Source organism: Acipenser ruthenus, chromosome 58 (genome assembly GCF_902713425.1).
Source record: "Acipenser ruthenus chromosome 58, fAciRut3.2 maternal haplotype, whole genome shotgun sequence".
Classification (NCBI taxonomy): Eukaryota; Metazoa; Chordata; class Actinopteri; order Acipenseriformes; family Acipenseridae; genus Acipenser; species Acipenser ruthenus.
Window position 1 is genome coordinate 4,655,642 of NC_081246.1, and position 27,030 is coordinate 4,682,671.

Sequence of the window (27,030 nt, forward strand, 5' to 3'; positions counted from 1 at the left end):
AGACAGGAGGGGCTGGGATGGGTTACTTGGCTCAAGCACTAGATGGCGCTAGCTCTTCGAGAGAGAGAGATTGTCAAATAATTCACTGTATAATCCACCAAGTATGTAGTAAAAAAATAAAATAAAATTAATATTTGTTACAAGTCACTGGATCTTTGTCTCTTGTAGCAATACTGCTTTGCTCTCAGAAAACAAGGAGGCGCTCCGGTCTGAACGAGTTTGAACCTTAAAGTGCATCTTAATGTCGCTGTCTTCACCCTTCAACACAGCCGTGAGACTTTCACTGATGAGCCACGGAGTGGCTTCTCTACACCTGGAGACGCGCGTCACCGCCAAGCGCCGCCTCACTAACTTTCCTAACCACACTGCGCCCCCTGGTGGCAGTGACCTGTCAGTACTCCCTTAACTTCGTATGCGAATGCTTTCGGATTCCTTCACACAGCTGCTGTGAGCGAGATCCACACGGAGATGGACAGACACCCCACACGAGGTCCAAATTCAAATATATACTTTTTATTATTAAAAAAAAAAATCATTCATTAAATCAAAGGGAGGGCAGTGAACCGATCCTTTGTGATCCGGGAGCAGTGATTTGCGGGACCGTTTCACAGCGGCCACAAAAGACACACATCCACACGATCACAATGTGCAGCTTCTTAGTTATTACAGCAATACATTTACCAATTAAATGATACAATATCCTGATCAATTCAACAACGCCGCTGACCAGCCCAGCAATCATTATTCATTCATTCATTCAGCATTGAGGGAGTTATTATTTACAGAGCTTGCAAAGCTGTAGATGGTATAACACATCAATAGAGCATTGTGTTTAATTGAATATTATTCCAGAACGCAGATTCTTTATTCAGTGTTGTTCTTTAACCAGTTCATGTTCTAGTTTTTGTAATTGTATTTCTACATGGATTCGAGGAGCTCAGACCAAACACCCGCGTCACGTGACGAGGGAGAGGGGTGGAGGAGGGTGAACATGTTCTGTTGGAATATATTTAATAGTTTTCTAAACATCATTATTTTTGTCACTTTGATCATCATTTTCTATTTAAAATGTTTCCGTTCCTTTTCAATATTAATCGATAGTCATTATTATTATTATTATCATTATTATTATTATCATTATTATTATTATTATTATTATTATTACACATCACTATTGTTTATGCTGAACACATTGGGCTAGTCCACTTTTATAACTGTCTTCACAGGACACACTCTGAGAGGGGCAGAACAGCCAGTCCAGAAATATGGAAACATTCTCTCAGTAAATCTGTGTTTAAAAGTGTAGAGAGGTTTTCTCATATCACTGGAGTCAAAGAATGCCACCTCCCCCCCGTCACAGTCCAGCTGAACTCTGATCTTCTGGGGTTTCTTCTCCACAGCGAGTCGTGTTAGTGGTGAGGTACATGCCCAGTACTGATCCCCACCTGCCAGGGCTATAAACCAGTATCCTGCTTCTGGGCTCAGAGTGAATCCTCCTTTCCTCTGGCTGGACTCTTTAGTCACACCCAGATCCCACTTAGTATTGCTCCCCAGTTCCACGTCCCAGCAGTGTTTCCCTGAAGTGAACCCCTCAGAGCCCAGCACACACCCCCAGTGATCAAACCGCTCTGGGTTGTCAGGAAGCTGCTGTCCCTCATCGCCGCGTCTCACACTTGTTAGATCCTCAGACAGTATCAGTCTAGGGTGTGCTGTGTTGGGATCCAGAGTCAACGGAGCTGAGAGAGGAAATGAAAGACAGGTTTAGAAATGAGAACATCTACCTGCAAGCATTTAAAAAAATCATGTGCTAAGAATTGTAGATTTTTCTTCATAATACACCAACCCAAATATTATTATTCAATATCAAACATAACTTTTAAAAGCAGCTGTTTAAAATGTACCTGTCGAAATGACTACTGCTGGCGGTTCTAGGTAGCAGCATAAACTCGGAGGTTCTAGTGTTAAATCAGATCCATTTAAATTTAAATCACAGAGCTCTAGAACAGAACACTGGGACACTGCTCAGCACTAACATTCTTAGAGCTCTGGGAGCATTCCAAGACAATGGGCTGAACTCAGAGAAGTCTGTGTTCTACTGCAGTGGTTTCTTTACAAGGAGTTTCAATGCAGACCAACATGGGATCAGAAAGCCTTTTGCTCTCTTGGAATGCTCTTCCAGCTCACCTCAATACTATGAGCAGCTCACAGTGTTTAATATTGAACTGAGAGATGATCTCTCTGATGGATACAAGTGTATTTGCTACAGGTGTGTACATTTCATTGTGTATTATTGATTGTAGAGAGCTGTATCTTGCTGCTTACACACATTGTGGATTGTGGTTATATGCCCCCCCCCCTCCTTTGTGATGCTCCCCACAGGACTCACTGTATTGAACAATCCCCAGCATCTTCTCCCACACTTTGTACTTCAGAGAGCCCAGGTGCTCGGCTACATCTATCAGCGCTCCTGAAACACACTGTGGATCCTGCAGTGTGCACTCGGCTCTGCAATCATATTCAGGAGTTAGTGCTGCTCTGTGTTTGCATTCAATACAATACAAGAGAGGAAGACAGGCCACATCTTACATACCTTCTCTGTGTGTCTTTGTACTTCTGAAACAAACAAGGACATGAATTGAGACATTATTAAAACACAAATACCACTTTGATAGAAAACAAGCAGCACCGCTGTCCAGCTTTACATTTTGAACTCAGTGTTTATCCATGAACATATTCTCTGGAGCACCAAACCAATGAGACCCCTCTGCTGGTTTGTGGGGCTGGAGGAGGTGCATTTGCTGCCTGTTTTACCCATTTGTGGGGTAAACTTAAGAACAAACAGCAATACAAACCATGCTTGAAAAATGAATGTTAAAAATGAAGTTCAAATTTGTACTGACATAAATGGTTGTGAAGTCCCATTCATAGTGTAGTAGTGAGTGTGCATTCACAATAAGAACATGTCACACACAGTTAAACAATCACTACCTGCAGGAAGAAGATGTCTTCAGCTTCCAGCTCCTCTTCTATCACTCTGATTGAGTCTGAAAGGGATGAGATTTCTCTTGTAAGTTTTTCAATCTTCTCTTTCATGATTCTTCCCTTTTGTTCCTCTTCCCTCCTCAGTGCAGCTATCCTGGCCTTTTCTTCATCTCGTAGAAACTGGTGAAGTTTCTCAAACTCCTTCTTTATCTGCCTCTCTGTTTGCTGGGCTTGTTTCTATACAAGAAAAGGATCACTTTAGAGTTAGTTTGGGTGTCCAGTGAAAATGTATGTTGTGTATTGTTTCAATCACTAATCTAGTTCTCTTACCTTGATGTGCTCTGCTGTTTCATCACATTCGTTTTTAACTTTATTAAAGGTTTTCAGCTTGTCCTGCAAGGGCTTCAGCGCAGTCTTGAGTTCTCCCTGAAATGCAATGAAACCCAGAGCTTGCACATCACTGTTACCACATGCCTGGTTAGTAGCAATATGAATGCAGAGTGTGAGAAATCCCCTCAGCACTGGGGTTGCCACTGGGGGCTCTCATAGCAACAAACCCCCCTGCTCTGGAGATTTGTGACACATCAATAAAGATTCTGACTGACTGATATTTAAGAATGGAGATGAGGCAGAAGCGGGCAGCCACAGACCTAGCGGACTCAGAGGAGAGACAGGGGGTAAGAGAGGAGAGACGGGGTAAGAGAGGAGAGACAGGGGAAAGAGAGGAGAGACAGGGGGTAAGAGAGGAGACACAGGGGTAAGAGAGGAGAGACAGTGTACCGTGTATGAATCCAATATCTTGAAGACTCAGTTCTTTATCATGCGGAAATCAAAAGTCACATGACCCCAGTTATGTCACAGTAGAGAATGCTTAACTGACAAAGCCCTTAGAGTTCTCTGAAGAAGTCAGTGCAAGGATGGGCTCTGAAAGAGTGTGTGATGTAATATATCTTTCAGAAGGGCTTGGATCTGAACAGGCGTGCCAGTAGAAAGACCTTGGTGCTGTAACAGAATCATCGCTGCCTATAAGCAGACAGTGTGAGGAGCGAATTCAATAGGAAACACAATGCTTGCTTATATAGTCAGCAGTGGAGAGTGAAAGTCAAGGAATAAAGTGTTCACATTGACACAGTGATTCCCCTCCCCATTCCTGTCCTGCCTGTCTCTGATAGGGGCTGTGTGAGGGTTTATAAGGGTTCAGGTGTGAATTCATTATTGCACACAGACACGCTCCCCTCCCCATTCCTGTACAGCACCACCCCCACTCTGCATCCAGGATCTCTCTCTCTCTCTCTCTCTCTCTCTCTCTCTCTCTCTCTCTCTCTCTCTCTCTCTCTCTCTGTTAGTTTTAATGATATTGTAATAGGATTTGTTTTTCGCTCAGACTTGTTGGATCTTGTTGTTTAAACTGCCTCATTATAATAACTCTGTATAATATGCTGTGAAAAGAGAATACTGTGTTTACATTTTCACATGAATATTGTTTCCATACCTTATAATCCTGTGCAGCCTCCTGAACAGGACGGAGCTTGTGATTCTCATGTTTCTTTGAAGTTTGACACACAACACAGACAGCCTCTTTATCATCCACACAGAACAGCTTCAGTTTCTCATCATGCAGACTGCAGAGTATATCAGTAGGTGCTGGAGGATTCAGACTGCGTTCCTTTAAGAAGGACTCCACAATATTCCTGAGCTTGAAATCCACAGGAAGCTCCTCCACTGAACTCCTCCTCCTGCACACGGGACACTCCCGAGCTCTCTTCTCTTTCCAGCACTGATCCAGACATGCTTTACAAAAGCTGTGGTTACAATGAAGAGTTACAGGATCCTTGAGAATCTCACGGCACACAGCACAGGAAAGATCTGCTTCCAGAGGAGAAGTGTTTGCTGCCATTTCTGCACAAAGCCGCTCCTGCCTTGCTCTCTGTAAGGACCTGCAGATTAGAATCACGAGTCAGCAGTCATGAGGCTCCATTAGCAGCACTACCTTACCACTGACTTTAACCTGGAGAGAAGTTTATTTTGTAGAATTGCTGAGTCTGCACTCTTTTCATTAACATGTCTAATACAATGTGGTGAAATGCAGCGGTCATGTATGGAACACCTCCACACAAGAGCTGTAGTTTATAATGAAAAAGAAAACTCCTCAAAAAGCAAAAAAACTACATTAATGCAGAAGTTACAGTTGAACTCATCGCCACAGAAGGAAGGAAATGTGACGTTGGGGTTTTTAATTTACAATTAGTGCTCTAAGCTTTGATCAACTAATTCAAACTACAACCATGTGAACTCCACACTAGCTATGATGTGCTGAACCACAGCTAAACTCCCACCGCAGTGGAGAGCCAGACTCACCCCGATAAGGGAGCTGGGGTGGGAGAGGGGATGTCTTCACTGTGTCTCTGTGCAGGGCTGGTCTGTTCAGAGTGCTAATTTAGGGGAGGTGGGGATGTCTTCATTGTGTCTCTGTGCAGGGCTGGTCTGTTCAGAGTGCTAATCTAGGGGAGGTGGGGATGTCTTCACTGTGTCTCTGTGCAGGGCTGGTCTGTTCAGAGTGCTAATCTAGGGGAGGTGGGGATGTCTTCACTGTGTCTCTGTGCAGGGCTGGTCTGTTCAGAGTGCTAATCTAGGGGAGGTGGGGATGTTTTCACTGTGTCTCTGTGCAGGGCTGGTCTGTTCAGAGTGCTAATCTAGGGGAGGTGGGGATGTCTTCACTGTGTCTCTGTGCAGGGCTGGTCTGTTCAGAGTGCTAATCTAGGGGAGGTGGGGATGTCTTCACTGTGTCTCTGTGCAGGGCTGGTCTGTTCAGAGTGCTAATCTAGGGGAGGTGGGGATGTCTTCACTGTGTCTCTGTGCAGGGCTGGTCTGTTCAGAGTGCTAATCTAGGGGAGGTGGGGATGTCTTCACTGTGTCTCTGTGCAGGGCTGGTCTGTTCAGAGTGCTAATCTAGGGGAGGTGGGGATGTCTTCACTGTGTCTCTGTGCAGGGCTGGTCTGTTCAGAGTGCTAATCTAGGGGAGGTGGGGATGTCTTCACTGTGTCTCTGTGCAGGGCTGGTCTGTTCAGAGTGCTAATCTAGGGGAGGTGGGGATGTCTTCACTGTGTCTCTGTGCAGGGCTGGTCTGTTCAGAGTGCTAATCTAGGGGAGGTGGGGATGTCTTCACTGTGTCTGTGTGCAGGGCTGGTCTGTTCAGAGTGCTAATCTAGGGGAGGTGGGGATGTCTTCACTGTGTCTCTGTGCAGGGCTGGTCTGTTCAGAGTGCTAATCTAGGGGAGGTGGGGATGTCTTCACTGTGTCTCTGTGCAGGGCTGGTCTGTTCAGAGTGCTAATCTAGGGGAGGTGGGGATGTCTTCACTGTGTCTCTGTGCAGGGCTGGTCTGTTCAGAGTGCTAATCTAGGGGAGGTGGGGATGTCTTCACTGTGTCTCTGTGCAGGGCTGGTCTGTTCAGAGTGCTAATCTAGGGGAGGTGGGGATGTTTTCACTGTGTCTCTGTGCAGGGCTGGTCTGTTCAGAGTGCTAATCTAGGGGAGGTGGGGATGTCTTCACTGTGTCTCTGTGCAGGGCTGGTCTGTTCAGAGTGCTAATCTAGGGGAGGTGGGGATGTCTTCACTGTGTCTCTGTGCAGGGCTGGTCTGTTCAGAGTGCTAATCTAGGGGAGGTGGGGATGTCTTCACTGTGTCTCTGTGCAGGGCTGGTCTGTTCAGAGTGCTAATCTAGGGGAGGTGGGGATGTCTTCACTGTGTCTCTGTGCAGGGCTGGTCTGTTCAGAGTGCTAATCTAGGGGAGGTGGGGATGTCTTCACTGTGTCTCTGTGCAGGGCTGGTCTGTTCAGAGTGCTAATCTAGGGGAGGTGGGGATGTCTTCACTGTGTCTGTGTGCAGGGCTGGTCTGTTCAGAGTGCTAATCTAGGGGAGGTGGGGATGTCTTCACTGTGTCTCTGTGCAGGGCTGGTCTGTTCAGAGTGCTAATCTAGGGGAGGTGGGGATGTCTTCACTGTGTCTCTGTGCAGGGCTGGTCTGTTCAGAGTGCTAATCTAGGGGAGGTGGGGATGTCTTCACTGTGTCTCTGTGCAGGGCTGGTCTGTTCAGAGTGCTAATCTAGGGGAGGTGGGGATGTCTTCACTGTGTCTCTGTGCAGGGCTGGTCTGTTCAGAGTGCTAATCTAGGGGAGGTGGGGATGTCTTCACTGTGTCTCTGTGCAGGGCTGGTCTGTTCAGAGTGCTAATCTAGGGGAGGTGGGGATGTCTTCACTGTGTCTCTGTGCAGGGCTGGTCTGTTCAGAGTGCTAATCTAGGGGAGGTGGGGATGTCTTCACTGTGTCTCTGTGCAAGGCTGGTCTGTTCAGAGTGCTAATCTAGGGGAGGTGGGGATGTCTTCACTGTGTCTCTGTGCAGGGCTGGTCTGTTCAGAGTGCTAATCTAGGGGAGGTGGGGATGTCTTCACTGTGTCTCTGTGCAGGGCTGGTCTGTTCAGAGTGCTAATCTAGGGGAGGTGGGGATGTCTTCACTGTGTCTCTGTGCAGGGCTGGTCTGTTCAGAGTGCTAATCTAGGGGAGGTGGGGATGTCTTCACTGTGTCTCTGTGCAGGGCTGGTCTGTTCAGAGTGCTAATCTAGGGGAGGTGGGGATGTCTTCACTGTGTCTCTGTGCAGGGCTGGTCTGTTCAGAGTGCTAATCTAGGGGAGGTGGGGATGTCTTCACTGTGTCTCTGTGCAGGGCTGGTCTGTTCAGAGTGCTAATCTAGGGGAGGTGGGGATGTCTTCACTGTGTCTCTGTGCAGGGCTGGTCTGTTCAGAGTGCTAATCTAGGGGAGGTGGGGATGTCTTCACTGTCTGTGTGCAGGGCTGGTCTGTTCAGAGTGCTAATCTAGGGGAGGTGGGGATGTCTTCACTGTGTCTCTGTGCAGGGCTGGTCTGTTCAGAGTGCTAATCTAGGGGAGGTGGGGATGTCTTCACTGTGTCTGTGTGCAGGGCTGGTCTGTTCAGAGTGCTAATCTAGGGGAGGTGGGGATGTCTTCACTGTGTCTGTGTGCAGGGCTGGTCTGTTCAGAGTGCTAATCTAGGGGAGGCGGGGATGTCTTCACTGTGTCTCTGTGCAGGGCTGGTCTGTTCAGAGTGCTAATCTAGGAGAGGTGGGGATGTCTTCACTGTGTCTCTGTGCAGGGCTGGTCTGTTCAGAGTGCTAATCTAGGGGAGGTGGGGATGTCTTCACTGTGTCTCTGTGCAGGGCTGGTCTGTTCAGAGTGCTAATCTAGGGGAGGTGGGGATGTCTTCACTGTGTCTCTGTGCAGGGCTGGTCTGTTCAGAGTGCTAATCTAGGGGAGGTGGGGATGTCTTCACTGTGTCTCTGTGCAGGGCTGGTCTGTTCACAATGGGCACCTGTCACACAAACCTGCAGTGCATCGCCGAACACACAGAACAATAAATACACTAAATGGCAGCAGTGTGGAGTAGTGGTCAGGGCTCTGGACTCTTGACCGGAGGGTTGTGGGTTCAATCCCCAGTGGAGGACACTGCTGTTGTACCCTTGAGCAAGGTACTTTACCTAGATTGCTCCAGTAAAAACCCAACTGTATAAATGGGTAATTGTATGTAAAATAATGTGATATCTGTATAATGTGAAATAATGTATAATGTGATATCTTGTAACAATTGTAAGTCGCCCTGGATAAGGGCGTCTGCTAAGAAATAAATAAATAAATAAATAAATTTGTATATTTCTCAGAAATATTTTAAGAACAGAACATTTGTTTTGTTTTACAAATGAAGAGTGTTATAGGCAGAGCTGTGAATCCACACAGAACATCGTGAGGCATGGAGAGTTTTAATTAATAATCACCCTCGCTAGAGTTTTCATAAGCAGTGCTCCGTCACAAGCACAATATAGCATATTAAAAAAACAGGGTAAACTCACCCTTATAAAAGTGTCCCACAGTAAAACCACAGCACAGTGTAATAAAGCATAAAGTATGGTATAGCATAGGGAAGCATTGTAAAGCACAGAGAGGTCTGGTAAAGCATAGGGAAGCATTGTAAAGCACAGAGAGGTCTGGTAAAGCATTGTAAAGCACAGAGAGGTCTGGTAAAGCATAGGGAAGCATTGTAAAGCACAGAGAGGTCTGGTAAAGCATAGGGAAGCATTGTAAAGCACAGAGAGGTCTGGTAAAGCATAGGGAAGCATTGTAAAGCACAGAGAGGTCTGGTAAAGCATAGGGAAGCATTGTAAAGCACAGAGAGGTCTGGTAAAGCATAGGGAAGCATTGTAAAGCACAGAGAGGTCTGGTAAAGCATAGGGAAGCATTGTAAAGCACAGAGAGGTCTGGTAAAGCATAGGGAAGCATTGTAAAGCACAGAGAGGTCTGGTAAAGCATAGGGAAGCATTGTAAAGCACAGAGAGATCTGGTAAAGCATAAGGAAGCATTGTAAAGCACAGAGAGGTCTGGTAAAGCATAGGGAAGCATTGTAAAGCACAGAGAGGTGTGGTAAAGCATAGGGAAGCATTGTAAAGCACAGAGAGGTCTGGTAAAGCATAGGGAAGCATTGTAAAGGACAGAGAGGTCTGGTAAAGCATAGGGAAGCGTTGTAAAGCACAGAGAGGTCTGGTAAAGCATAGGGAAGCATTGTAAAGCACAGAGAGGCCTGGTAAAGCATAGGGAAGCATTGTAAAGCACAGAGAGGCCTGATAAAGCATACGGAAGCATTGTAAAGCCCTTGGTAGCCCATACTCCTCTCTCTCTGTGTGAAGACACGTGTCACGTGTCTTCCCTCAGTCTGAAATTACGTTTAAACATTCCAAAGTAGACTAGGTGGCTAACCCTTAACATAACCCTCACCCTATTCCAGTTTGAGATGTTTAAATGTAATTCAGTCTATGGCTATTGCATGGTAATAAACCATTTATAATGTTTTATTAACACTCTATAACATAGTTATTAAGCATCTATTACATATTAATACAGCATTGATAAGCAGCTCCTTACTATAAAGTGTCACTCTCGTTTTTTAAGAAGGGAGGGGCATGAGACAGGAGGACTTTTGTTCCGGGCATCACTAAAGCTGAAACTTCACTCAGTGACCCCTGCACACGAAACCCCTCCTCTGCTAGCTTGCTTACCAGGACTGCCTCCGTTAAGAATATGACGAGAGCTTCATTCATTCTACCAGCTGATTTTATTTGATTAAAGTTCACAATCTCTCCCACAGTGACCAGGCCCTCCTCCACCGACACGCCGCTATCGGGCACACAGGGGCAGCCGTGCCAGCGAATCAGCACCCCCGCTCCCCCCCCCGAACTACACACCATATCAGCACTTCCAACAAACAACACCAACTCACAAATACACTGTTTATATCAACAAAGACACTGTACACAAACCACAGAAACATTGCAAACGTCTCGACTCTCCTGAATCACAGCTCCTGGATCCTCCCTCAACCCGAGAGAGAGATTTCTCTATTGCTATTATTATTATCATTGTCGATATTAATATTATTATTGCTGTTATTAGTTATTAGTCGTGTTATTTATTGTTGTAATTTTCTACTTCGTGATATTGCAGGCTTCTCTCTGTCTCACCCGACCCGTAAAGTGCTTTGAGAGACTGTGCTATGAAAGGCGCTATATGCATAAAATAAATTGAAACTGAAGTACAGATGAGACTTCCAGCCCAGCGCAGCATCCAGGAGCTGAGCTCAGTCCGGGTTCAACTCCTAGAACGCTGGCTCTGCTCTTCTGCACCACCTTCCTGACTCATTGTGTGTTTTTATATTTTTATTAAAGGCTTGGGGGAGGAGAGGAGAGAGAGAGGGGGTGGGAGAGGAGAGAGAGAGGGGGTGGGGGAGGAGAGGAGAGAGGGGGGTGGGGGAGGAGAGGAGAGAGAGGGGGTGGGGGAGGAGAGGAGAGGAGAGAGAGTGGGTGGGGGAGGAGAGGAGAGGAGAGAGAGGGGGTGGTGGAGGAGAGGAGAGAGCGAGAGGGGGTGGGGGAGGAGAGGAGAGAGAGGGGGTGGGGGAGGAGAGGAGAGGAGAGAGAGGGGTTTGGGGAGGAGAGGAGAGGAGAGAGGGGGTGGGGGAGGAGAGGAGAGAGAGAGGGGGTGGGAGAGGAGAGGAGAGAGAGGGGGTGGGGGAGGAGAGGAGAGAGAGAGGGGGTGGGGGAGGAGAGGAGAGGAGAGAGAGGGGGTGGGGGAGGAGAGGAGAGAGAGGGGGTGGGGGAGGAGAGGAGAGAGAGAGGGGGTGGGAGAGGAGAGAGAGAGGGGGTGGGGGAGGAGAGGAGAGAGGGGGGTGGGGGAGGAGAGGAGAGAGAGGGGGTGGGGAGGAGAGGAGAGGAGAGAGAGTGGGTGGGGGAGGAGAGGAGAGGAGAGAGAGGGTGGGGGAGGAGAGGAGAGAGAGAGAGGGGGTGGGGGAGGAGAGGAGAGAGAGGGGGTGGGGGAGGAGAGGAGAGGAGAGAGAGGGGTTGGGGAGGAGAGGAGAGGAGAGAGGGGGTGGGGGAGGAGAGGAGAGAGAGAGGGGGTGGGAGAGGAGAGGAGAGAGAGGGGGTGGGGGAGGAGAGGAGAGAGAGAGGGGGTGGGGGAGGAGAGGAGAGGAGAGAGAGGGGTTTGGGGAGGAGAGGAGAGGAGAGAGGGGGTGGGGGAGGAGAGGAGAGAGAGAGGGGGTGGGAGAGGAGAGGAGAGAGAGGGGGTGGGGGAGGAGAGGAGAGAGAGAGGGGGTGGGGGAGGAGAGGAGAGGAGAGAGGGGGTGGGGGAGGAGAGGAGAGAGAGGGGGTGGGGGAGGAGAGGAGAGGAGAGAGGGGGTGGAGGAGGAGAGGAGAGAGAGAGGGGGTGGGGGAGGAGAGGAGAGGAGAGAGGGGGGGTAGGGTAGGAGAGGAGAGGGGTAGTTTGCCTGCTACTTGACATTAGGATCATATTAAAAATTACACGTAAACATTTCAATGATTTTAACTCTGATCAAGGAAGGAAGAAGCCATTTTCAGAGAGACACCTCGCTGGGTTCCATTTCCATTTTATCAATAAACTTTATTTACATGTGTGCAGAAGAGCAAGACAAACAAACAGTCAGGGTCTGTCTAAGCGAGTGTAAGAGATTCACTGAGATCTCTAAAGAAGATCTCGACTTTCTTTTAGTTTGGATTTTGTATCGCCTTGTTTGTCTGTTACAGACAGGAAGTGAGTGTCGACCTCAAAGCCAGCGAGCGGGGAGGGAGAGAGAGAGCGAGAGGAGAGGAAGAGAGAGAAGAGAGGAGAGGCGACATTTTTCTAAAAACAGTCGAATAAAAATCCTGGAATACTCTCTGGGCAATTAAGTGCTGAAACAATGAAAGAGAGAAGAGAGAGAGAGAGAGAGAGAGAGAGAGAGAGAGAGAGAGAGAGAGAGAGAGAGAGAGAGAGAGAGCTCCTACCTCGTTGTCTTGTCCACACGGCCGCACTGCAATGTCCTCTGAGCGCTGACAGGAAATCAACGTTCTCTCAGCGCTGACAGGAAATCAACGTCCTCTCAGCGCTGATAGGATCTTATGACACACAGGAAGTGAAAAATCCCCACCCCACGCCAAACTGCAACATAGTTTTCAAGTAACTTATTGAAATCACTGGAGCGCTGATCATCTTTAAAATCCATTCTCTCACCTCTTATTAGCTTTATTAACAGGATCACTGGCCCCTCCCTTTAAAGGAGCGCTGGCCATCTTTAAAACCCATTCTCTCACCTCTTACTAGCTTTATTAACAGGATCACTGGCCCCTCCCTTTAAAGGAGCGCTGACCATCTTTAAAACCCATTCTCTCACCTCTTATTAGCTTTATTAACAGGATCACTGGCCCCTCCCTTTAAAAGAGTGTTGACCATCTTTAAAATCCATTCTGTCACCTCTTATTAGCTTTATTAACAGGATCACTGGCCCCTCCCTTTAAAGGAGCGCTGACCATCTTTAAAATCCATTCTCTCACCTCTTAATAGCTTTATTAACAGGATCACTGGCCCCTCCCTTTAAAGGAGCGCTGACCATCTTTAAAATCCATTCTCTCACCTTTTATTAGCTTTATTAACAGGATCACTGGCCCCTCCCTTTAAAGGAGTGCTGACCATCTTTAAAATCCATCCCCTCACCTCTTATTAGCTTTATTAACAGGATCACTGGCCCCTCCCTTTAAAGGAGCGCTGACCATCTTTGAAATCCATCCCCTCACCTCTTATTAGCTTTATTAACAGGATCACTGGCCCCTCCCTTTAAAGGAGCGCTGACCATCTTTAAAATCCATTCTCTCACCTCTTACTAGCTTTATTAACAGGATCACTGGCCCCTCCCTTTAAAGGAGCGCTGACCATCTTTAAAACCCATTCTCTCACCTCTTATTAGCTTTATTAACAGGATCACTGGCCCCTCCCTTTAAAGGAGTGTTGACCATCTTTAAAATCCATTCTGTCACCTCTTATTAGCTTTATTAACAGGATCACTGGCCCCTCCCTTTAAAGGAGCGCTGACCATCTTTAAAATCCATTCTCTCACCTCTTAATAGCTTTATTAACAGGATCACTGGCCCCTCCCTTTAAAGGAGCGCTGACCATCTTTAAAATCCATTCTCTCACCTTTTATTAGCTTTATTAACAGGATCACTGGCCCCTCCCTTTAAAGGAGCGCTGACCATCTTTAAAATCCATTCTCTCACCTTTTATTAGCTTTATTAACAGGATCACTGGCCCCTCCCTTTAAAGGAGCGCTGACCATCTTTGAAATCCATTCTCTCCCCTCTTATTAGCTTAACCTTCAGTTGGTGCTCAATGTTAAACCCCTAGCTTTGCCCTTTAATAACTTTGCCGTGTTTTGTCGGAATTGCCCACAGATTTGCCTGTTCCATTGACTTGCAATGTTGTGAAAGCGTGGAGAGTTTCATGACGCCACCTTGTGTGGTTTCTGAGATCTGGAGACCCGTTTCTTAGTAAGAGTTCCCTTTGTTCCTTCCTATACTTATCATGGGTTTGTTCGTGTGTTTTTCACTCTTATGTAAGGCTACACGGTGCTGAATTTCTGCACAGTATAGAGTACGGTACACGCGGTCTGTGCTGAGGGAGGGGCTTTCGAGGGTTTGGTGAAAAAATATGAAACGGTTCCCGAGTTATTAATAATAAAAAGATAACCGGCTAGCATCCGGGACTTTGTTCAATCCTCTTAGCGAGGAATCCTGCCCCTGCACGTCAGCCACTCTGGGATATGTAGTTCTGGGGGTGCCTGTAAACAATGCAATCACATAGACACGCGCTCCCGTTTGAACTACAGCTCCCAGAATGCATACGAAACGCGTCAGTCAGTGATACAAGGTGAAGGAGCATTTACATATATACTGTACAGAGAGTCTGCGGAGCGCCACTTCATGCGAGGGCGGTAATCAATAACTTAGTGACACGTTTCACCCCTTCCTATTGGACGCGCCTGGTACGTTCTCAAAAGCACTCGCTCAGCGCCGCCTAGCGTATCAGTCACGACCTCCTATACATTGTGAACCTGCGTCTCTCTTCTGAAGGATGTTCTGTGTGTGTGTGTGTCTATGGAGTCAGCAGAAAACCGTACCTGAGACCAAAAGTGAAAAATAACAATAACTCTTTAATTATTCTTTTTGAAAGGAGAACAGAAAATAAAAACGAAACAGACAAAGGTTCGAGGCGTTGCTGTCAGTCCAGTTATTGCAGCTCCTTATTCGTTGGCATTTTCGCTGTGTTCTCTATGTACCTTTTTCAGATTTTCCACGAACAACCAACAGATGGCGCTGTGCGGTCGGGACGAGCAGGTTGGTCGCACACTCTGTCTATGGTGTCCTCGGTCGCCCTCTGTTGTTCGCTTGGAGTACTGCACCGTAACTGTTCCCAGCAGAGCTGAAATGGAGACAGAACAGGAAACGCTGCTGCTCAGCTCAGGTCAGTATTTTTCCTCTAGAGGTTGCAGGAAGCTCGCGTTCCAAACCATTCCTTTCGAAGTTGTGAATAAAGCTTATTTTTAAACCCCGTTGACTCGTCTGGGTTTCTTGATCTTGTCTGTATTCAGGTAACATCTCCCAACTGATTTCCTTGTTAAGCAGAAATGGAGCAGACTTGAGCAGCGTGCCTCGTTCCACCCTCGTCTTGTGCTATTATAGTTTTGATATTATATTATATTATATATTTATATTATATTATATATTTTTTTCTTGTCCCGACTCTGTCTGTATTTCCTCCACGCTGCCCCCTCCTCTGACTCGGGTGCTCAGCTGGCAGTGATCAGCTTCGCTGGGGCTTCTGGGATTTGTAGTGTCTAGCTGTCCCCTGACATTTCCTGACTACAGATATATATATATATATATATATATATATATATATATATATATATATATATATATATATATATATATATATTAGCGATCCAAAGTACTGGCACACACATGCATAGCTATGACACACACGGTTTTGCTGTTGTGTATTTTTATGAACACATTTAGGTTCATTTTTTATTCTTGAATTATATTTTTGGTTGTGCATGAATAAAACAACGATGTAGATATGATTTTTTGTCCCGACATTAAACGTTTCTCAAATGAGGCCTTTAAGGTCATTCACGGCTATTTTCTTCATTAATAATGCGCGTTATTGAACACATGTGGCGACTTTAAACCTCCCGCATTCATCACCCCGTTCTTCTCCAGCTGGTCTGAACAACCTCGCCTGCTGCTGTTGCCAGATTTCTGACAGAAAACATAGCGACCTCGTTCTTCAAAACAAGCCCAAACAAGCCCAAAACAAGCGCAACCCGTGTTAGTCTCTCAACCGCCTCTCAAAACAAGCCCAATTCCGCTTATTATAAGCGGACTGAGTAACTGCATCATATGCCGCTGTTGATTTTATTTCCGTCTATCGAGCCACAACCCCATGACGTATTTTGAAGCTGCGCGCGCACAGTCCACCACGCGCAAGGTCTCCCAGCCGCAGTTATACCCATGTCGTCAAATCACGATACTAAGATGTCAGTCATGACGGTTGTCTACTATGATTGGTGGAGTCGCCGGGAAAAGGCGGGCACAGGCAATCTGCGAAGCAGTGTTTTTTTTCAGCAGCTTATAAAAATAATAATACAACAAATATTTCAGCAATGCTTTTTTATATATGTAATCAGATATTTACCATAATGTAAATATATTTTAAAAGAGATTGTGAAGAAAACTTTTGTGATACTTTGTGAACAGTCTTTATTTTTTATTTTCACTGAATAAATACCTATTATTATTATTTATTTCTTAGCAGACGCCCTTATCCAGGGCGACTTACAATTGTTACAAGATATCACATTATTTTTACATACAATTCCCCATTTATACAGTTGGGTTTTTACTGGAGCAATCTAGGTAAAGTACCTTGCTCAAGGGTACAGCAGCAGTGTCCCCCACCTGGGATTGAACCCACGACCCTCCGGTCAAGAGTCCAGAGCTCTCACCACTACTCCACACTGCTGCCCCACTCCACTGTAGAAGATACACTGAGACACTGAGATACACACTGGCACACACATGGCCCTAATGAGCAGAGTATCGGTGGTGTGTCTTCATCTGCGTCATGATATGTGTTTGTTTATTGTTTCAGATCAGATTTGCTTACACAGAGTGGGGCCCTCACTGGCGCAGGCATCAGCCCAGCTATGGTGATTGTAAGCTGGTACACCCGTGTCGGGGCAGTGCTGCTTTGACATGGGCTGCTTATGCCCACGGTGCCCACTCTATGCCTGCATGGGCCCAATGCTGGGTCTCCTGCACTTCCTGCTCATACCTGTATTTCAAGCTGCAGGTTCCTCAAGTGGGCGAGGTTGCACTGAGCTTGAGTCAAGCTTTTTAACTCCTGCAGCTTTGCTTATGAGTTGATGAAGCAGACGCATTAATGCCTGAAAGTAGATTTCTACAATTACAAACTCGATGTGATGATTATTATTGTGACAGAAAATACACTGCAGTTACAAACTCGATGTGATGATTATTATTGTGACAGACAGTACACTGCAGTTACAAACTCGATGTGATGATTATTATTGTGACAGACAGGACACTGCAATTACAAACTCGATGTGATGATTATTATTGTGACAGACAGGACACTGCAATTGTAATAAGTGTGTATTTTTAATATACCGGATTGGATGTCATTAGCGGCACGTTAATGGCTTTGTCTTCACGGTTTGGTTTGTTCTCCACTAGGATTATTTTTGCTCTGCTTGTCGCTGAATTGATCGGATGTGTAGCGGGGTGCCACGTTACGCACGCAGGCAGCAGGTCACTATAAACCAGCTCCACACGCCAATGAATGCTGGCTCAGAAATGATCTCGACTGCGCCGCCCCTTCGGTTTGCAGGAGGAGCCCCGAAGCAGCAGATTCAGAATGATATCGACACGGTTAAACACTGAAGCTCCTCATGCAATCACGTTCAATTCCTCGAGAATATAAAGGAAGGCTCCCCACACAGAGCCTGATCAATTCAATGAACAACCCGCAGCCAGGCATTACAATACAAAAGCACACACGTGTTTATGAAGATCCGCAGCGTCAATACTGAGAACCCGAGCACGAATAAAAGCAGACATGATCACAAATCAAAACAAGAAAACACGACGCTGCGTTAGATCAGGCAGCTGTAGTACCGCTGTGCTCCACGAGGTGGAGTAGCTTGGCTCACCGATAGGAACACGGTGTATTTTTTCGTCAATTAGCGTGTGTTTGCTCCCCCCTCCCCCCGCCCCTTATTAAACACACCTGCTGTCTTTGTTAATCACGTGGCCAGGTGTTGCTCATCAGGACACGCCCCTCGCTTCAGATGAAAGGACTCTGCACGTGATATGAAGAAGGGGCACTAAAGTGAAAGCACGAGCGAGCACGGAGCCCTTTCAAACTACAGCAGCGGCAGAGTAGAGTTTGAGAGGGCGAGAAAGGGAAGTGGGGTCGCTCCTTTTTTTCCTTTACCGAAGCAATGTGTTTTTCTTGAACTGTTTTTACTGGAGTCCAGAGCAACAGTGAATGCAGCGGACAGAGAGAAATTGAAAGACGGTTTTTATGGTTTGTTTTGGGACTGGTCTAGGGGCTGATTCAGCCTCATTTTGGGACTGCTGCGCTGCTTTTAAATTAATTGTTTTAAAATATCTTTTCTCAAGTTTTAAAGTGTTTTGTTTTTTTAATCTAAACTGTGTTTTTAACGGGATATTTTGTAAGTGACTTTTTAGAAGAAAGAGGATTCCAAGTAGTGTTTGTGTTGTGGATTTTCACCTCGGGGTATTTGAGTCATTTTCTTTTTAAATATTATTTTTGCACGGTCTAAATTTTGCAAGTTGCTTTTGATCAGTTATATTTTTTGGTCTTTATTTTTCTATTTGTTTTTTCTTCAATGCTGTTTTGTGGATCTGTTGTTATTATTGCGCGCTACTTGTACAAACGAACCTAAATTGCTTTAAAATAACATATCAAATAAAAACCCGATATTAACCTCGTGGTTCTGGGGCCAGGCTTTCTCATTTTTCATTGTCTTTCTGGTTTCTTTCATCAGAAGCAGGCAGGTTTTTGTTTAAGTATTTGTCCTTCATTGCACATGCTAGCTGCAGACCCGCACGGCTGAAAGGGCGTCGCTATCTACAGGGTATGCGTGTCCTTAACAAGCGATATTTACTGACAACACGTCATAACACGAGACCACGTGTTCAGCGATGTCTATCTGCAATAACCCTTCCGCTTCCTGCTTTGCAATCGCTCTGTATGTAAGCTGCGCTCAATCGATACACTCGAGTTCAGTCACACCCTCGCGATGCTCATTCCTTCTCGTTCGCGTCGGTACACTGCGTAACCTAACAGGGAATATTATGTTACAGTTTACTGTATTATTGAGCTTCTTCAGATAATGACTCTTCTCCTGTGACTTCTGTCTTTCCTTAAGGCTTGTTTAAATGCTCGCTCTTCACCCTGGTCCGCTTCTCACAGCGATTCCAATGGATTTCATGCGTGCCGCACAAAGTGGGGTGCAGCCCCTCAATGTCTTGTTCTGCTTCTTCGTGTCGCTGTCTACCCCTTCAACACAGCCGTGAGACTTTCACTGATGAGCCACGGAGTGGCTTCTCTACACCTGGAGACGCGCGTCACCGCCAAGCGCCGCCTCACTAACTTTCCTAACCGCACTGCGCCCCCTGGTGGCAGTGACCTGTCAGTACTCCCTTAACTTCGAATGCGAATGCTTTCGGATTCCTTCACACAGCTGCTGTGAGCGAGATCCACACGGAGATGGACAGACACCCCACACGAGGTCCAAATTAAAATATATACTTTTTATTATTAAAAAAAAAATCATTCATTAAATCAAAGGGAGGGCAGCGAACCAATCCTTTGTGATCCGGGAGCAGTGATTTGCGGGACCGTTTCACAGCGGCCACAAAAGACACACATCCACACGATCACAATGTGCAGCTTCCAAGTTATTACAGCGATACATTTACCAATTAAATGATACAATATCCTGATCGATTCAACAACGCCGCGGACCAGCCCAGCAATCATTATTCATTCATTCATTCAGCATTGAGGGAGTTATTATTTACAGAGCTTGCAAAGCTGTAGATGGTATAACACATCAATAGAGCATTGTGTTTAATTGAATATTATTCCAGAACGCATATTCTTTATTCAGTGTTGTTCTTTAACCAGTTCATGTTCTAGTTTTTGTAATTGTATTTCTACATGGATTCGAGGAGCTCAGACCAAACACCCGCGTCACGTGACGAGAGAGAGGGGTGGAGGAGGGTGAACATGTTCTGTCAGAATATATTTAATAGTTTTCTAAACATCGTTACATTTGTCACTTTGATCATCATTTTCTATTTAAAATGTTTCCGTTCCTTTTCAGTATTAATAGATAGTCATTATTATTATTATTATTATTCATCCCTATTGTTTATGCTGAACACATTGGGCTAGTGCACTTTTATAACTGTCTTCACAGGGCGCACTCTGAGAGCGGCAGAAGACAGAGTCCAGAAATATGGAAACATTCTCTCAGTAAATCTGTGTTTAAAAGTGTAGAGAGGTTTTCTCATATCACTGGAGTCAAAGAATGCCACCTCCCCCCCGTCACAGTCCAGCTGAACTCTGATCTTCTGGGGTTTCTTCTCCACAGTGAGTCGTGTCGCTGGTGAGGTACATGCCCAGTACTGATCCCCACCCACCAGGGATATAATCCAGTATCCTGCTTCTGGGTTATGAGTGAAGTCCCCTTTCCTCTGGGTGGACTCTTTAGTCACACCCAGATCGCAGTAGGTATTGCTCCCCAGTTCCACGTCCCAGCAGTGTTTTCCTGAAGTGAACCCCTCGGAGCCCAGCACACCAGTATAGTAATCAAACCGCTCTGGGTTGTCAGGAAGCTGCTGCCACTCATCGCTGAGTCTCACACTTGTTAGATCCTCAGACAGTATCAGAGCACTGTGTGCTGTGTTGGGATCCAGAGTCACTGGAGCTGAGAGAGGAAACGAGAGACAGGGTTAGAAATGAGAACATCTACCTGCAAACATTTTAAAAAATCATATGCTAAGAATTGTATATTTTTTTTTATAATACACCATCTCAAATATTATTATTCAATTTCAAACATAACTTTTAATAACAGCTGTTTAAAATGTACCCGTCAAAATGACTACTGCTGGCGGTTCTAGTGTTAAATGAGATGCATTTAAATCTAAATCACAGAGCTCTAGAACAGAACACTGTGACACTGCTCAGCACTAACATTCTTAGAGCTCTGGGAGCATTCCAAGACAATGGGCTGAACTCAGAGAAGTCTGTGTTCGACTGCAGTGGTTTATTTACAAGGAGTTTCAACGCAGACCAGCATGGGATCAGAAAGCCTTTTGCTCTGTTGGAATGCTCTTCCAGCTCACCTCAATACTATGAGCAGCTCACAATGTTTAATATTGAACTGAGAGATGATCTCTCTGATGGATACAAGTGTATTTGCTACAGGTGTGTGCATTTCATTGTGTATTATTATTGATTGTAGAGAGCTGTATCTTGCTGCTTACACACATTGTGGATTGTGGTTATATGCACCCCCCACCCCTCCTTTGTGATGCTCCCCACAGGACTCACTGTATTGAACAATCCCCAGCATCTTCTCCCACACTTTGTACTTCAGAGAGCCCAGGTGCTCGGCTACATCTATCAGCGCTCCTGAAACACACTGTGGATCCTGCAGTGTGCACTCGGCTCTGCAATCATATTCAGGAGTTAGTGCTGCTCTGTGTTTGCATTCAATACAATACAAGAGAGGAAGACAGGCCACATCTTACATACCTTCTCTGTGTGTCTTTGTACTTCTGAAACAAACAAGGACATGAAATGAGACATTATTAAAACACAAATACCACTTTGATAGAAAACAGCAGCACCGCTGTCCAGCTTTACATTTTGAACTCAGTGTTTATCCATGAACATATTCTCTGGAGCACCAAACCAATGAGACTCCTCTGCTGGTTTGTGGGGCTGGAGGAGGGGCATTTGCTGCCTGTTTTACCCATTTGTGGGGTAAACTTAAGGGCAAACAGCAATACAAACCATGCTTGAAAAATGAATGTTAAAAATGAAGTTCAAATGTGTGCCGACATAAATGCTTGTAAAGTCCCATTCATAGTGTAGTAGTGAGTGTGCATTCACAATAAGAACATGTCACACACAGTTAAACAATCACTACCTGCAGGAAGAAGATGTCTTCAGCTTCCATCTCCTCTTCTATCACTCGGATTGTGTCTGAAAGGGATGAGATTTCTCTTGTAAGTTTTTCAATCTTCTCTTTCATGATTCTTCCCTTTTGTTCCTCTTCCCTCCTCAGTGCAGCTATCCTGGCCTTTTCTTCATCTCGTAGAAACTGGTGAAGTTTCTCAAACTCCTCCTTTATCTGCCTCTCTGTTTGCTGGGCTTGTTTCTATACAAGAAAGGGATCACTTTAGAGTTAGTTTGGGTGTCCAGTGAAAATGTATGTTGTGTATTGTTTCAATCACTAATCTAGTTCTCTTACCTTGAAGTGCTCTGCTGTTTCATCACATTCATTTTTAACTTCATTAAAGAATTCCAGCTTGTCCTGCAAGGGCTTCAGCGCAGTCTTGAGTTCTCCCTGAAATGCAATGAAACCCAGAGCTTGCACATCACTGTTAACACATGCCTGGCTAGTAGCAATATGAATGCAGTGTGTGAGAAATCCCCTCAGCACTGGGGTTGCCACTGGGGGCTCTCATAGCAAGAAACCCCCCGCTCTGGAGATTCTCTGATAGGGGGTCTGTGAGGGTTTATAAGGGTTCAGGTGTGAATTCATTATTGCACACAGACACACTCCCCTCCCCATTCCTGTACAGCACCACCCCCACTCTGCACCCAGGATTGATCTCTCTCTCTCTCTCTCTGTGTTAGTTTCAATGATATTGTAATAGGATTTGTTCTTCGCTCAGACTTGTTGGATCTTGTTGTTTAAACTGCCTCATTATAATAACTCTGTATAATATGCTGTGAAAAGAGAATACTGTGTTTACATTTTCACATGAATATTGTTTCCACACCTTATAATCCTGTGCAGCCTCCTGAGCAGGACGGAACTTGTGATTCTCATGTTTCTTTGAAGTTTGACACACAAGACAGACAGCCTCTTTATCATCCACACAGAACAGCTTCAGTTTTTCATCATGCAGACTGCAGAGTATTCCAGTAGGTGCTGGAGGTTTCTGACTGCGTTCATTTAAGAAGGACTCCACAATATTCCTGAGAGCAAAATTGAGTGGAGGCTCCTCCATTGAACTCCTCCTCCTGCACACGGGACACTCCCGAGCTCTCTTCTCTTTCCAGCACTGATCCAGACATGCTTTACAGAAGCTGTGGTTACAATGAAGAGTTACAGGATCCTTGAAAATCTCACAGCACACAGCACAGGAAAGATCTGACTCCAGAGGAGAAGTGTTTGCTGCCATTTCTGCACAAAGCCGCTCCTGCCTTGCTCTGTGTAAGGACCTGCAGATTAGAAACGAGTCAGCAGACATGAGGCTACATTAGCAGCACTACCTTACCACTGACTTTAACCTGCTGAGAAGTTTATTCTGTAGAATTGCTGAGTCTGCACTCTTTTCATTAACATGTCTAATACAATGTGGTGAAATGCAGCAGTCATGTATGGAACACCTCCACACAAGAGCTGTAGTTTATAATGAAAGTAAAAACTCCTCGAAAAACATAAATTTTACTAATCTAGTCTATACCAGACTGATCTGGTATAGACTGATAAGGTATAGATTAATGTTCATGAAACTGCTCTAGAGCCCTCTTTAATAGCGTATATATTTATATGAAATCCATTTGAAATTCAACACACAATGTAAACAATAAAGCAGGACCACTCTGTAATTACATGAGCCTCACAATGGAGCTGAACACAATGCGGTCTGTTCTGAGCTTATTAACCAAACCTGGAGCTTCAATTCACTGAAACTTGTTATGCATTCCATTTTATTATTATTATTATTTATTTCTTAGCAGACGCCCTTATCCAGGGCGACTTACAATCGTAAGCAAATATATTTCAAGTGTTACAATACAAGTAATACAATAAGAGCAAGAAATACAATAACTTTTGTTCAAGCAAAGTACAAGTGTGACAAACCACAATTCAATAATACAGCAGATAATAGTGATAGTTACATCAGGATATGATTAAATACAAAGTACTACAGATTAAACACTTGGCAGATTACAGTATTCTGAAGTACAGGATTAAATGGAGTAAAATAGGGGGCAGATAAGAGCAAAATAAAGCACATTTAAATGAAGGGTGATAGTGTCCCAGGATACAAACAGAGGAGTTCTACAGGTGCTGTTTGAAGAGGTGAGTCTTAAGGAGGCGCCGGAATGTGGTCAGGGACTGGGCAGTCCTGACATCTGTAGGATTTGTGTGTGTTTAACAAATAAACTAACTCCACTTTACTCTATACTAATTATCAACTCTCCACATTAAAATGAACAGCCCGTCCGTATTGCTTTACACGTTATAATTCATTATTATTTTAAATTAACATGACAAAGTGAAGGTCGATTAAACCCAACAGAGTTCTAACCTGTACTTTGAAAGCAGGGTCTGGAACTCGGAGGATGTCCGTGCAATCCGGGTGTGCAGAGCCGAGCAAAATGTGAAACGAAACTGTCAGCTTTACACTGGTACACAAGCGAGGGGGGCGGCAGAGGAACAAGACCCTGAAATGTGGGCGTGGAAATCTACTCAGGCTCCAGGAAATTAGGAGCTTCGTTTTCTAAGAAATGACGTGGGAAAAATGGAAATGCAGTACAGATACATTATGAACCTCCCAGCTGCCACACCCGTCGTTTCCACGTGGGGCGCTATCATGTGAATTTGCCGTGCGCGGCAGAGCGCCGTGAACAGAGTTCGAAGCGTCTGCAAAGCAGCACACAGTATTGTCTCGTTCTACAGTATTGCCAGTGACGTTAAACTCAGTAAAACAGTGTAGATCTGATTTTTGACGGTAGATGGCAGCATTGCCCAAGAAATGATCCAGTGTTAGCCTGGGGGGTAGACGCACTGTTTTTGGTGAAACGGCCATTTTTTACACTCCATCTACATTGTCATTTATCTTGAATAGCAGCCGATTTTATTTCTTCCCGATACGTCATCGTTTAATGTTCCTGACGCAGCTGTTGCTTTTACTGCGTCTGCGTGCGCACTCCAGCGAAACAGCAGCTCGAGCTGGACTGAAATTGACAAACAGCACCAGGAACTGAAATTGACGTGACAACTGGTTGAGGGCGATTTCATTTCATTTTTTTAAAAGAATGTTATCACATAATAATAACATGTGTTGATTCAGATCAACATTTCTAAAATGAACTGAGTGAAAATTAGTATAACAGCCGATCTTGTTTTTTCACTTCCAAACAAACACACACACACACACACACACACAAACAGAAACAAACACACACAAACACGGTCCAAACATATTCGATGTAAAATAGCATTTGCTCCAAACAGCCACTGCGTTCCGAGCAAGATCTCTCGATGTGCTGAAAATAACCGTGAAAGCGCAGAATACAAAGCGAAACGTGTTTAATAGCATCTCCGTGTTTACAAAGACACCGCGCGTCTATTTCACTATAGTCTATAATATAAAGCCTTCCGTTCTTCACTGTATCGCATACAGATTGCTGTGATGTTTTTTATTTGTGACTCGCTATTTTGTCTGATTTTTAATTTTAATTTCTTTCTTTTTTTTAAATGTTATGCATGTAACCCCGCTCTAGTCACTCTGAGCTAGCAGAGCACAAACATGCAATATTTAGAACTTATTTACTTGTCCGAGTACCTGATGTTGATTGTGGTTTACAGTAGCACGCATACAAGAAGATCCTGGTTCCCAGTGGTTGATGGTGAGCTGACTGGTATTGCCCTGTTCTATATGCAGATATCTTCAAGAATGAATAACAATGACTATGGTGCGGTGCCTCCACCTGGATAATACTGTACACTTTAAAATAATGTGCCCTTGTTGTATTTCCTAGGAAATTGAAATAACTGCCACTCTTTATTTTAGCAGTAATATGCAGCAATATATTTAAACAGTTAAATACCCACATCTAACTCCAATGAAGCACAGATTTTATTGTACCTGAGGGAAATAAATAAATAAAAAATTATACCCAACTTAGTGACAACGGGCACTAGCGCCTTTAATAAGTAAATATCTGGGTAGTGTCCTCAACTATTATCAACACCATTAATTGGTTAAATGGTTTCGACTAGTTTTAATTGTCAAAATCAAGACTTCAGAATAACCCCAGTGAAAAAAATAATAATACATTTAGAAATTATATTGGTTTGTTTTTTATACCAGATCAAAACTCTATAATGTGGGTACTGTAGTAATGAAAGAAAAATAAGACACTCTTATTTTTAATAGCTTCTAGTAAACCAACTTTTCCTAAATTAAACAATTACATACACCTTAGATACCATATTACATTCAAAAAGAAAACAAACACAAGTCCAACGCCATCCAAACTCGTGTAAACTCTGTTCCTTTTGATTTATATAGCGCTAGTATAACTCGTTGGGGTTCATACTGTCCTTGTATTATTGATTTCCCGTTGGTGCACATAAACATTAAACAGTTGCTTTCACCCACCTCGTGGTTTTTTTTCTCAGTCCTGAGGGGGGCGTTTTAATCTTTTAATTGACATATCAATACACAGCAAACTCTTGCTCTTTCCTTTTTTCATGTTTGCTGCTCACGAATTTCCTTGGTAGATGCTGCGGATAGGAGCAGACAAACGGCACGGCGTTCCGGAAAGATTGCACAGGCAGGTTGCAGGTAAACTTCAGTCCGATGCCTTGCAGCACACACGCGGCTCTTTGGAGCATGCGCCAACATACTGGAATTACCCTAATCGGGCCGTCAAGCAAGCTCGGACTGGACTTGCTTCAGTCCCAGCTGCTAATTAATTCCATTTAAACCAACACGGTGTTAGTCGTGATATAATTAGCCGGCGTTTGCAGTTCTAACTCATACTGTTGAAGCTGTACTATGTTGAAACGCTAACGTCTGTTTTAATTTTTATTTTCCTTAACGCACTGTGTCGTCTTCATAAAACAGGGGTCATCTGCCTAGTCTCCCTTGTTCTTTTTTCTTAACAGCCACAACATAAACTCAACAACAAAGCCAAGAGGAAAAACCCAGTTTTGGGCGGAGCTTATCCTAATAAGGCCGTCTGTCAAAGGTGGGACGTACAGGCGATTCTCCTTCCTGATTGGTGCTCTGCATTGATTGACACGCTGCAGTGTAAAGTTCAATCGCTTTTGGGCGCGAAATTGCATTAAGGGGCGTGTAGTTTGTCTAATGCAGTTAATAATAACAATGGCCACAATCGCAGATTTTTAAAGGGGTCTACATGCACACATCTTAACACGATGGCTCTGCGCTTTATTGAGTGTTGTAGAGGTGGAATTTGCAATATATTCTGGTAGGCTCCAGTTTTGTTT

The 27,030-nt window shown here is 44.9% G+C and overlaps 2 protein-coding genes across 6 annotated transcripts; both read right to left on the reverse strand.

The window, feature by feature from the left end:
- Window positions 1-22: 22 nt before the first annotated feature.
- Window positions 23-24,169, reverse strand: LOC117967289 (zinc-binding protein A33-like). Of its 4 annotated transcripts, none has more exons than XM_059018040.1 (7): window positions 24,098-24,169; window positions 4,475-4,919; window positions 3,313-3,408; window positions 2,989-3,219; window positions 2,591-2,613; window positions 2,387-2,505; window positions 23-1,736 (listed from the first exon to the last, which is right to left on the reverse strand). In XM_059018040.1, the coding sequence occupies exons 2-7, from the start codon at window positions 4,877-4,879 to the stop codon at window positions 1,198-1,200; spliced, it is 1,413 nt and encodes a 470-aa protein (XP_058874023.1). In that variant the 5' UTR covers window positions 4,880-4,919; window positions 24,098-24,169; the 3' UTR covers window positions 23-1,197. The 4 variants fall into 4 exon arrangements, with proteins under 4 accessions (XP_058874023.1, XP_058874022.1, XP_058874025.1 ...); XM_059018039.1 differs by lacking the exon at window positions 24,098-24,169 and adding an exon at window positions 12,374-12,520; XM_059018042.1 differs by lacking the exon at window positions 24,098-24,169 and adding an exon at window positions 12,374-12,434 and having other exon boundaries at window positions 4,475-4,990.
- Window positions 19,018-26,704, reverse strand: LOC131724935 (zinc-binding protein A33-like). 2 transcript variants are annotated; one of them, XM_059018044.1, is made up of 7 exons: window positions 26,177-26,704; window positions 22,556-23,000; window positions 22,021-22,116; window positions 21,697-21,927; window positions 21,300-21,322; window positions 21,096-21,214; window positions 19,018-20,466 (listed from the first exon to the last, which is right to left on the reverse strand). In XM_059018044.1, the coding sequence occupies exons 2-7, from the start codon at window positions 22,958-22,960 to the stop codon at window positions 19,928-19,930; spliced, it is 1,413 nt and encodes a 470-aa protein (XP_058874027.1). In that variant the 5' UTR covers window positions 22,961-23,000; window positions 26,177-26,704; the 3' UTR covers window positions 19,018-19,927. The 2 variants fall into 2 exon arrangements, with proteins under 2 accessions (XP_058874027.1, XP_058874026.1); XM_059018043.1 differs by lacking the exon at window positions 26,177-26,704 and adding an exon at window positions 24,098-24,181.
- Window positions 26,705-27,030: the final 326 nt, after the last annotated feature.

What these genes read in the sequence shown, in the direction of transcription:
- LOC131724935 (XM_059018044.1), bottom strand. Translation starts at nt 22,960, where the DNA reads ATGGCAGCAAACACTTCTCCTCTGGAGTCAGATCTTTCCTGTGCTGTG. An exon ending in AGGCTGCACAGGATTATAAG is followed by an intron (nt 22,117 to 22,555) that starts GTGTGGAAACAA and finishes ATTGCATTTCAG; the next exon opens with GGAGAACTCAAGACTGCGCT. An exon ending in AAGACATCTTCTTCCTGCAG is followed by an intron (nt 21,323 to 21,696) that starts GTAGTGATTGTT and finishes TGTTTGTTTCAG; the next exon opens with AAGTACAAAGACACACAGAG.
- LOC117967289 (XM_059018040.1), bottom strand. Translation starts at nt 4,879, where the DNA reads ATGGCAGCAAACACTTCTCCTCTGGAAGCAGATCTTTCCTGTGCTGTG. An exon ending in TACAAAGACACACAGAGAAG is followed by an intron (nt 2,506 to 2,590) that starts GTATGTAAGATG and finishes ATATGATTGCAG; the next exon opens with AGCCGAGTGCACACTGCAGG. An exon ending in GCTGGGGATTGTTCAATACA is followed by an intron (nt 1,737 to 2,386) that starts GTGAGTCCTGTG and finishes TTCCTCTCTCAG; the next exon opens with CTCCGTTGACTCTGGATCCC.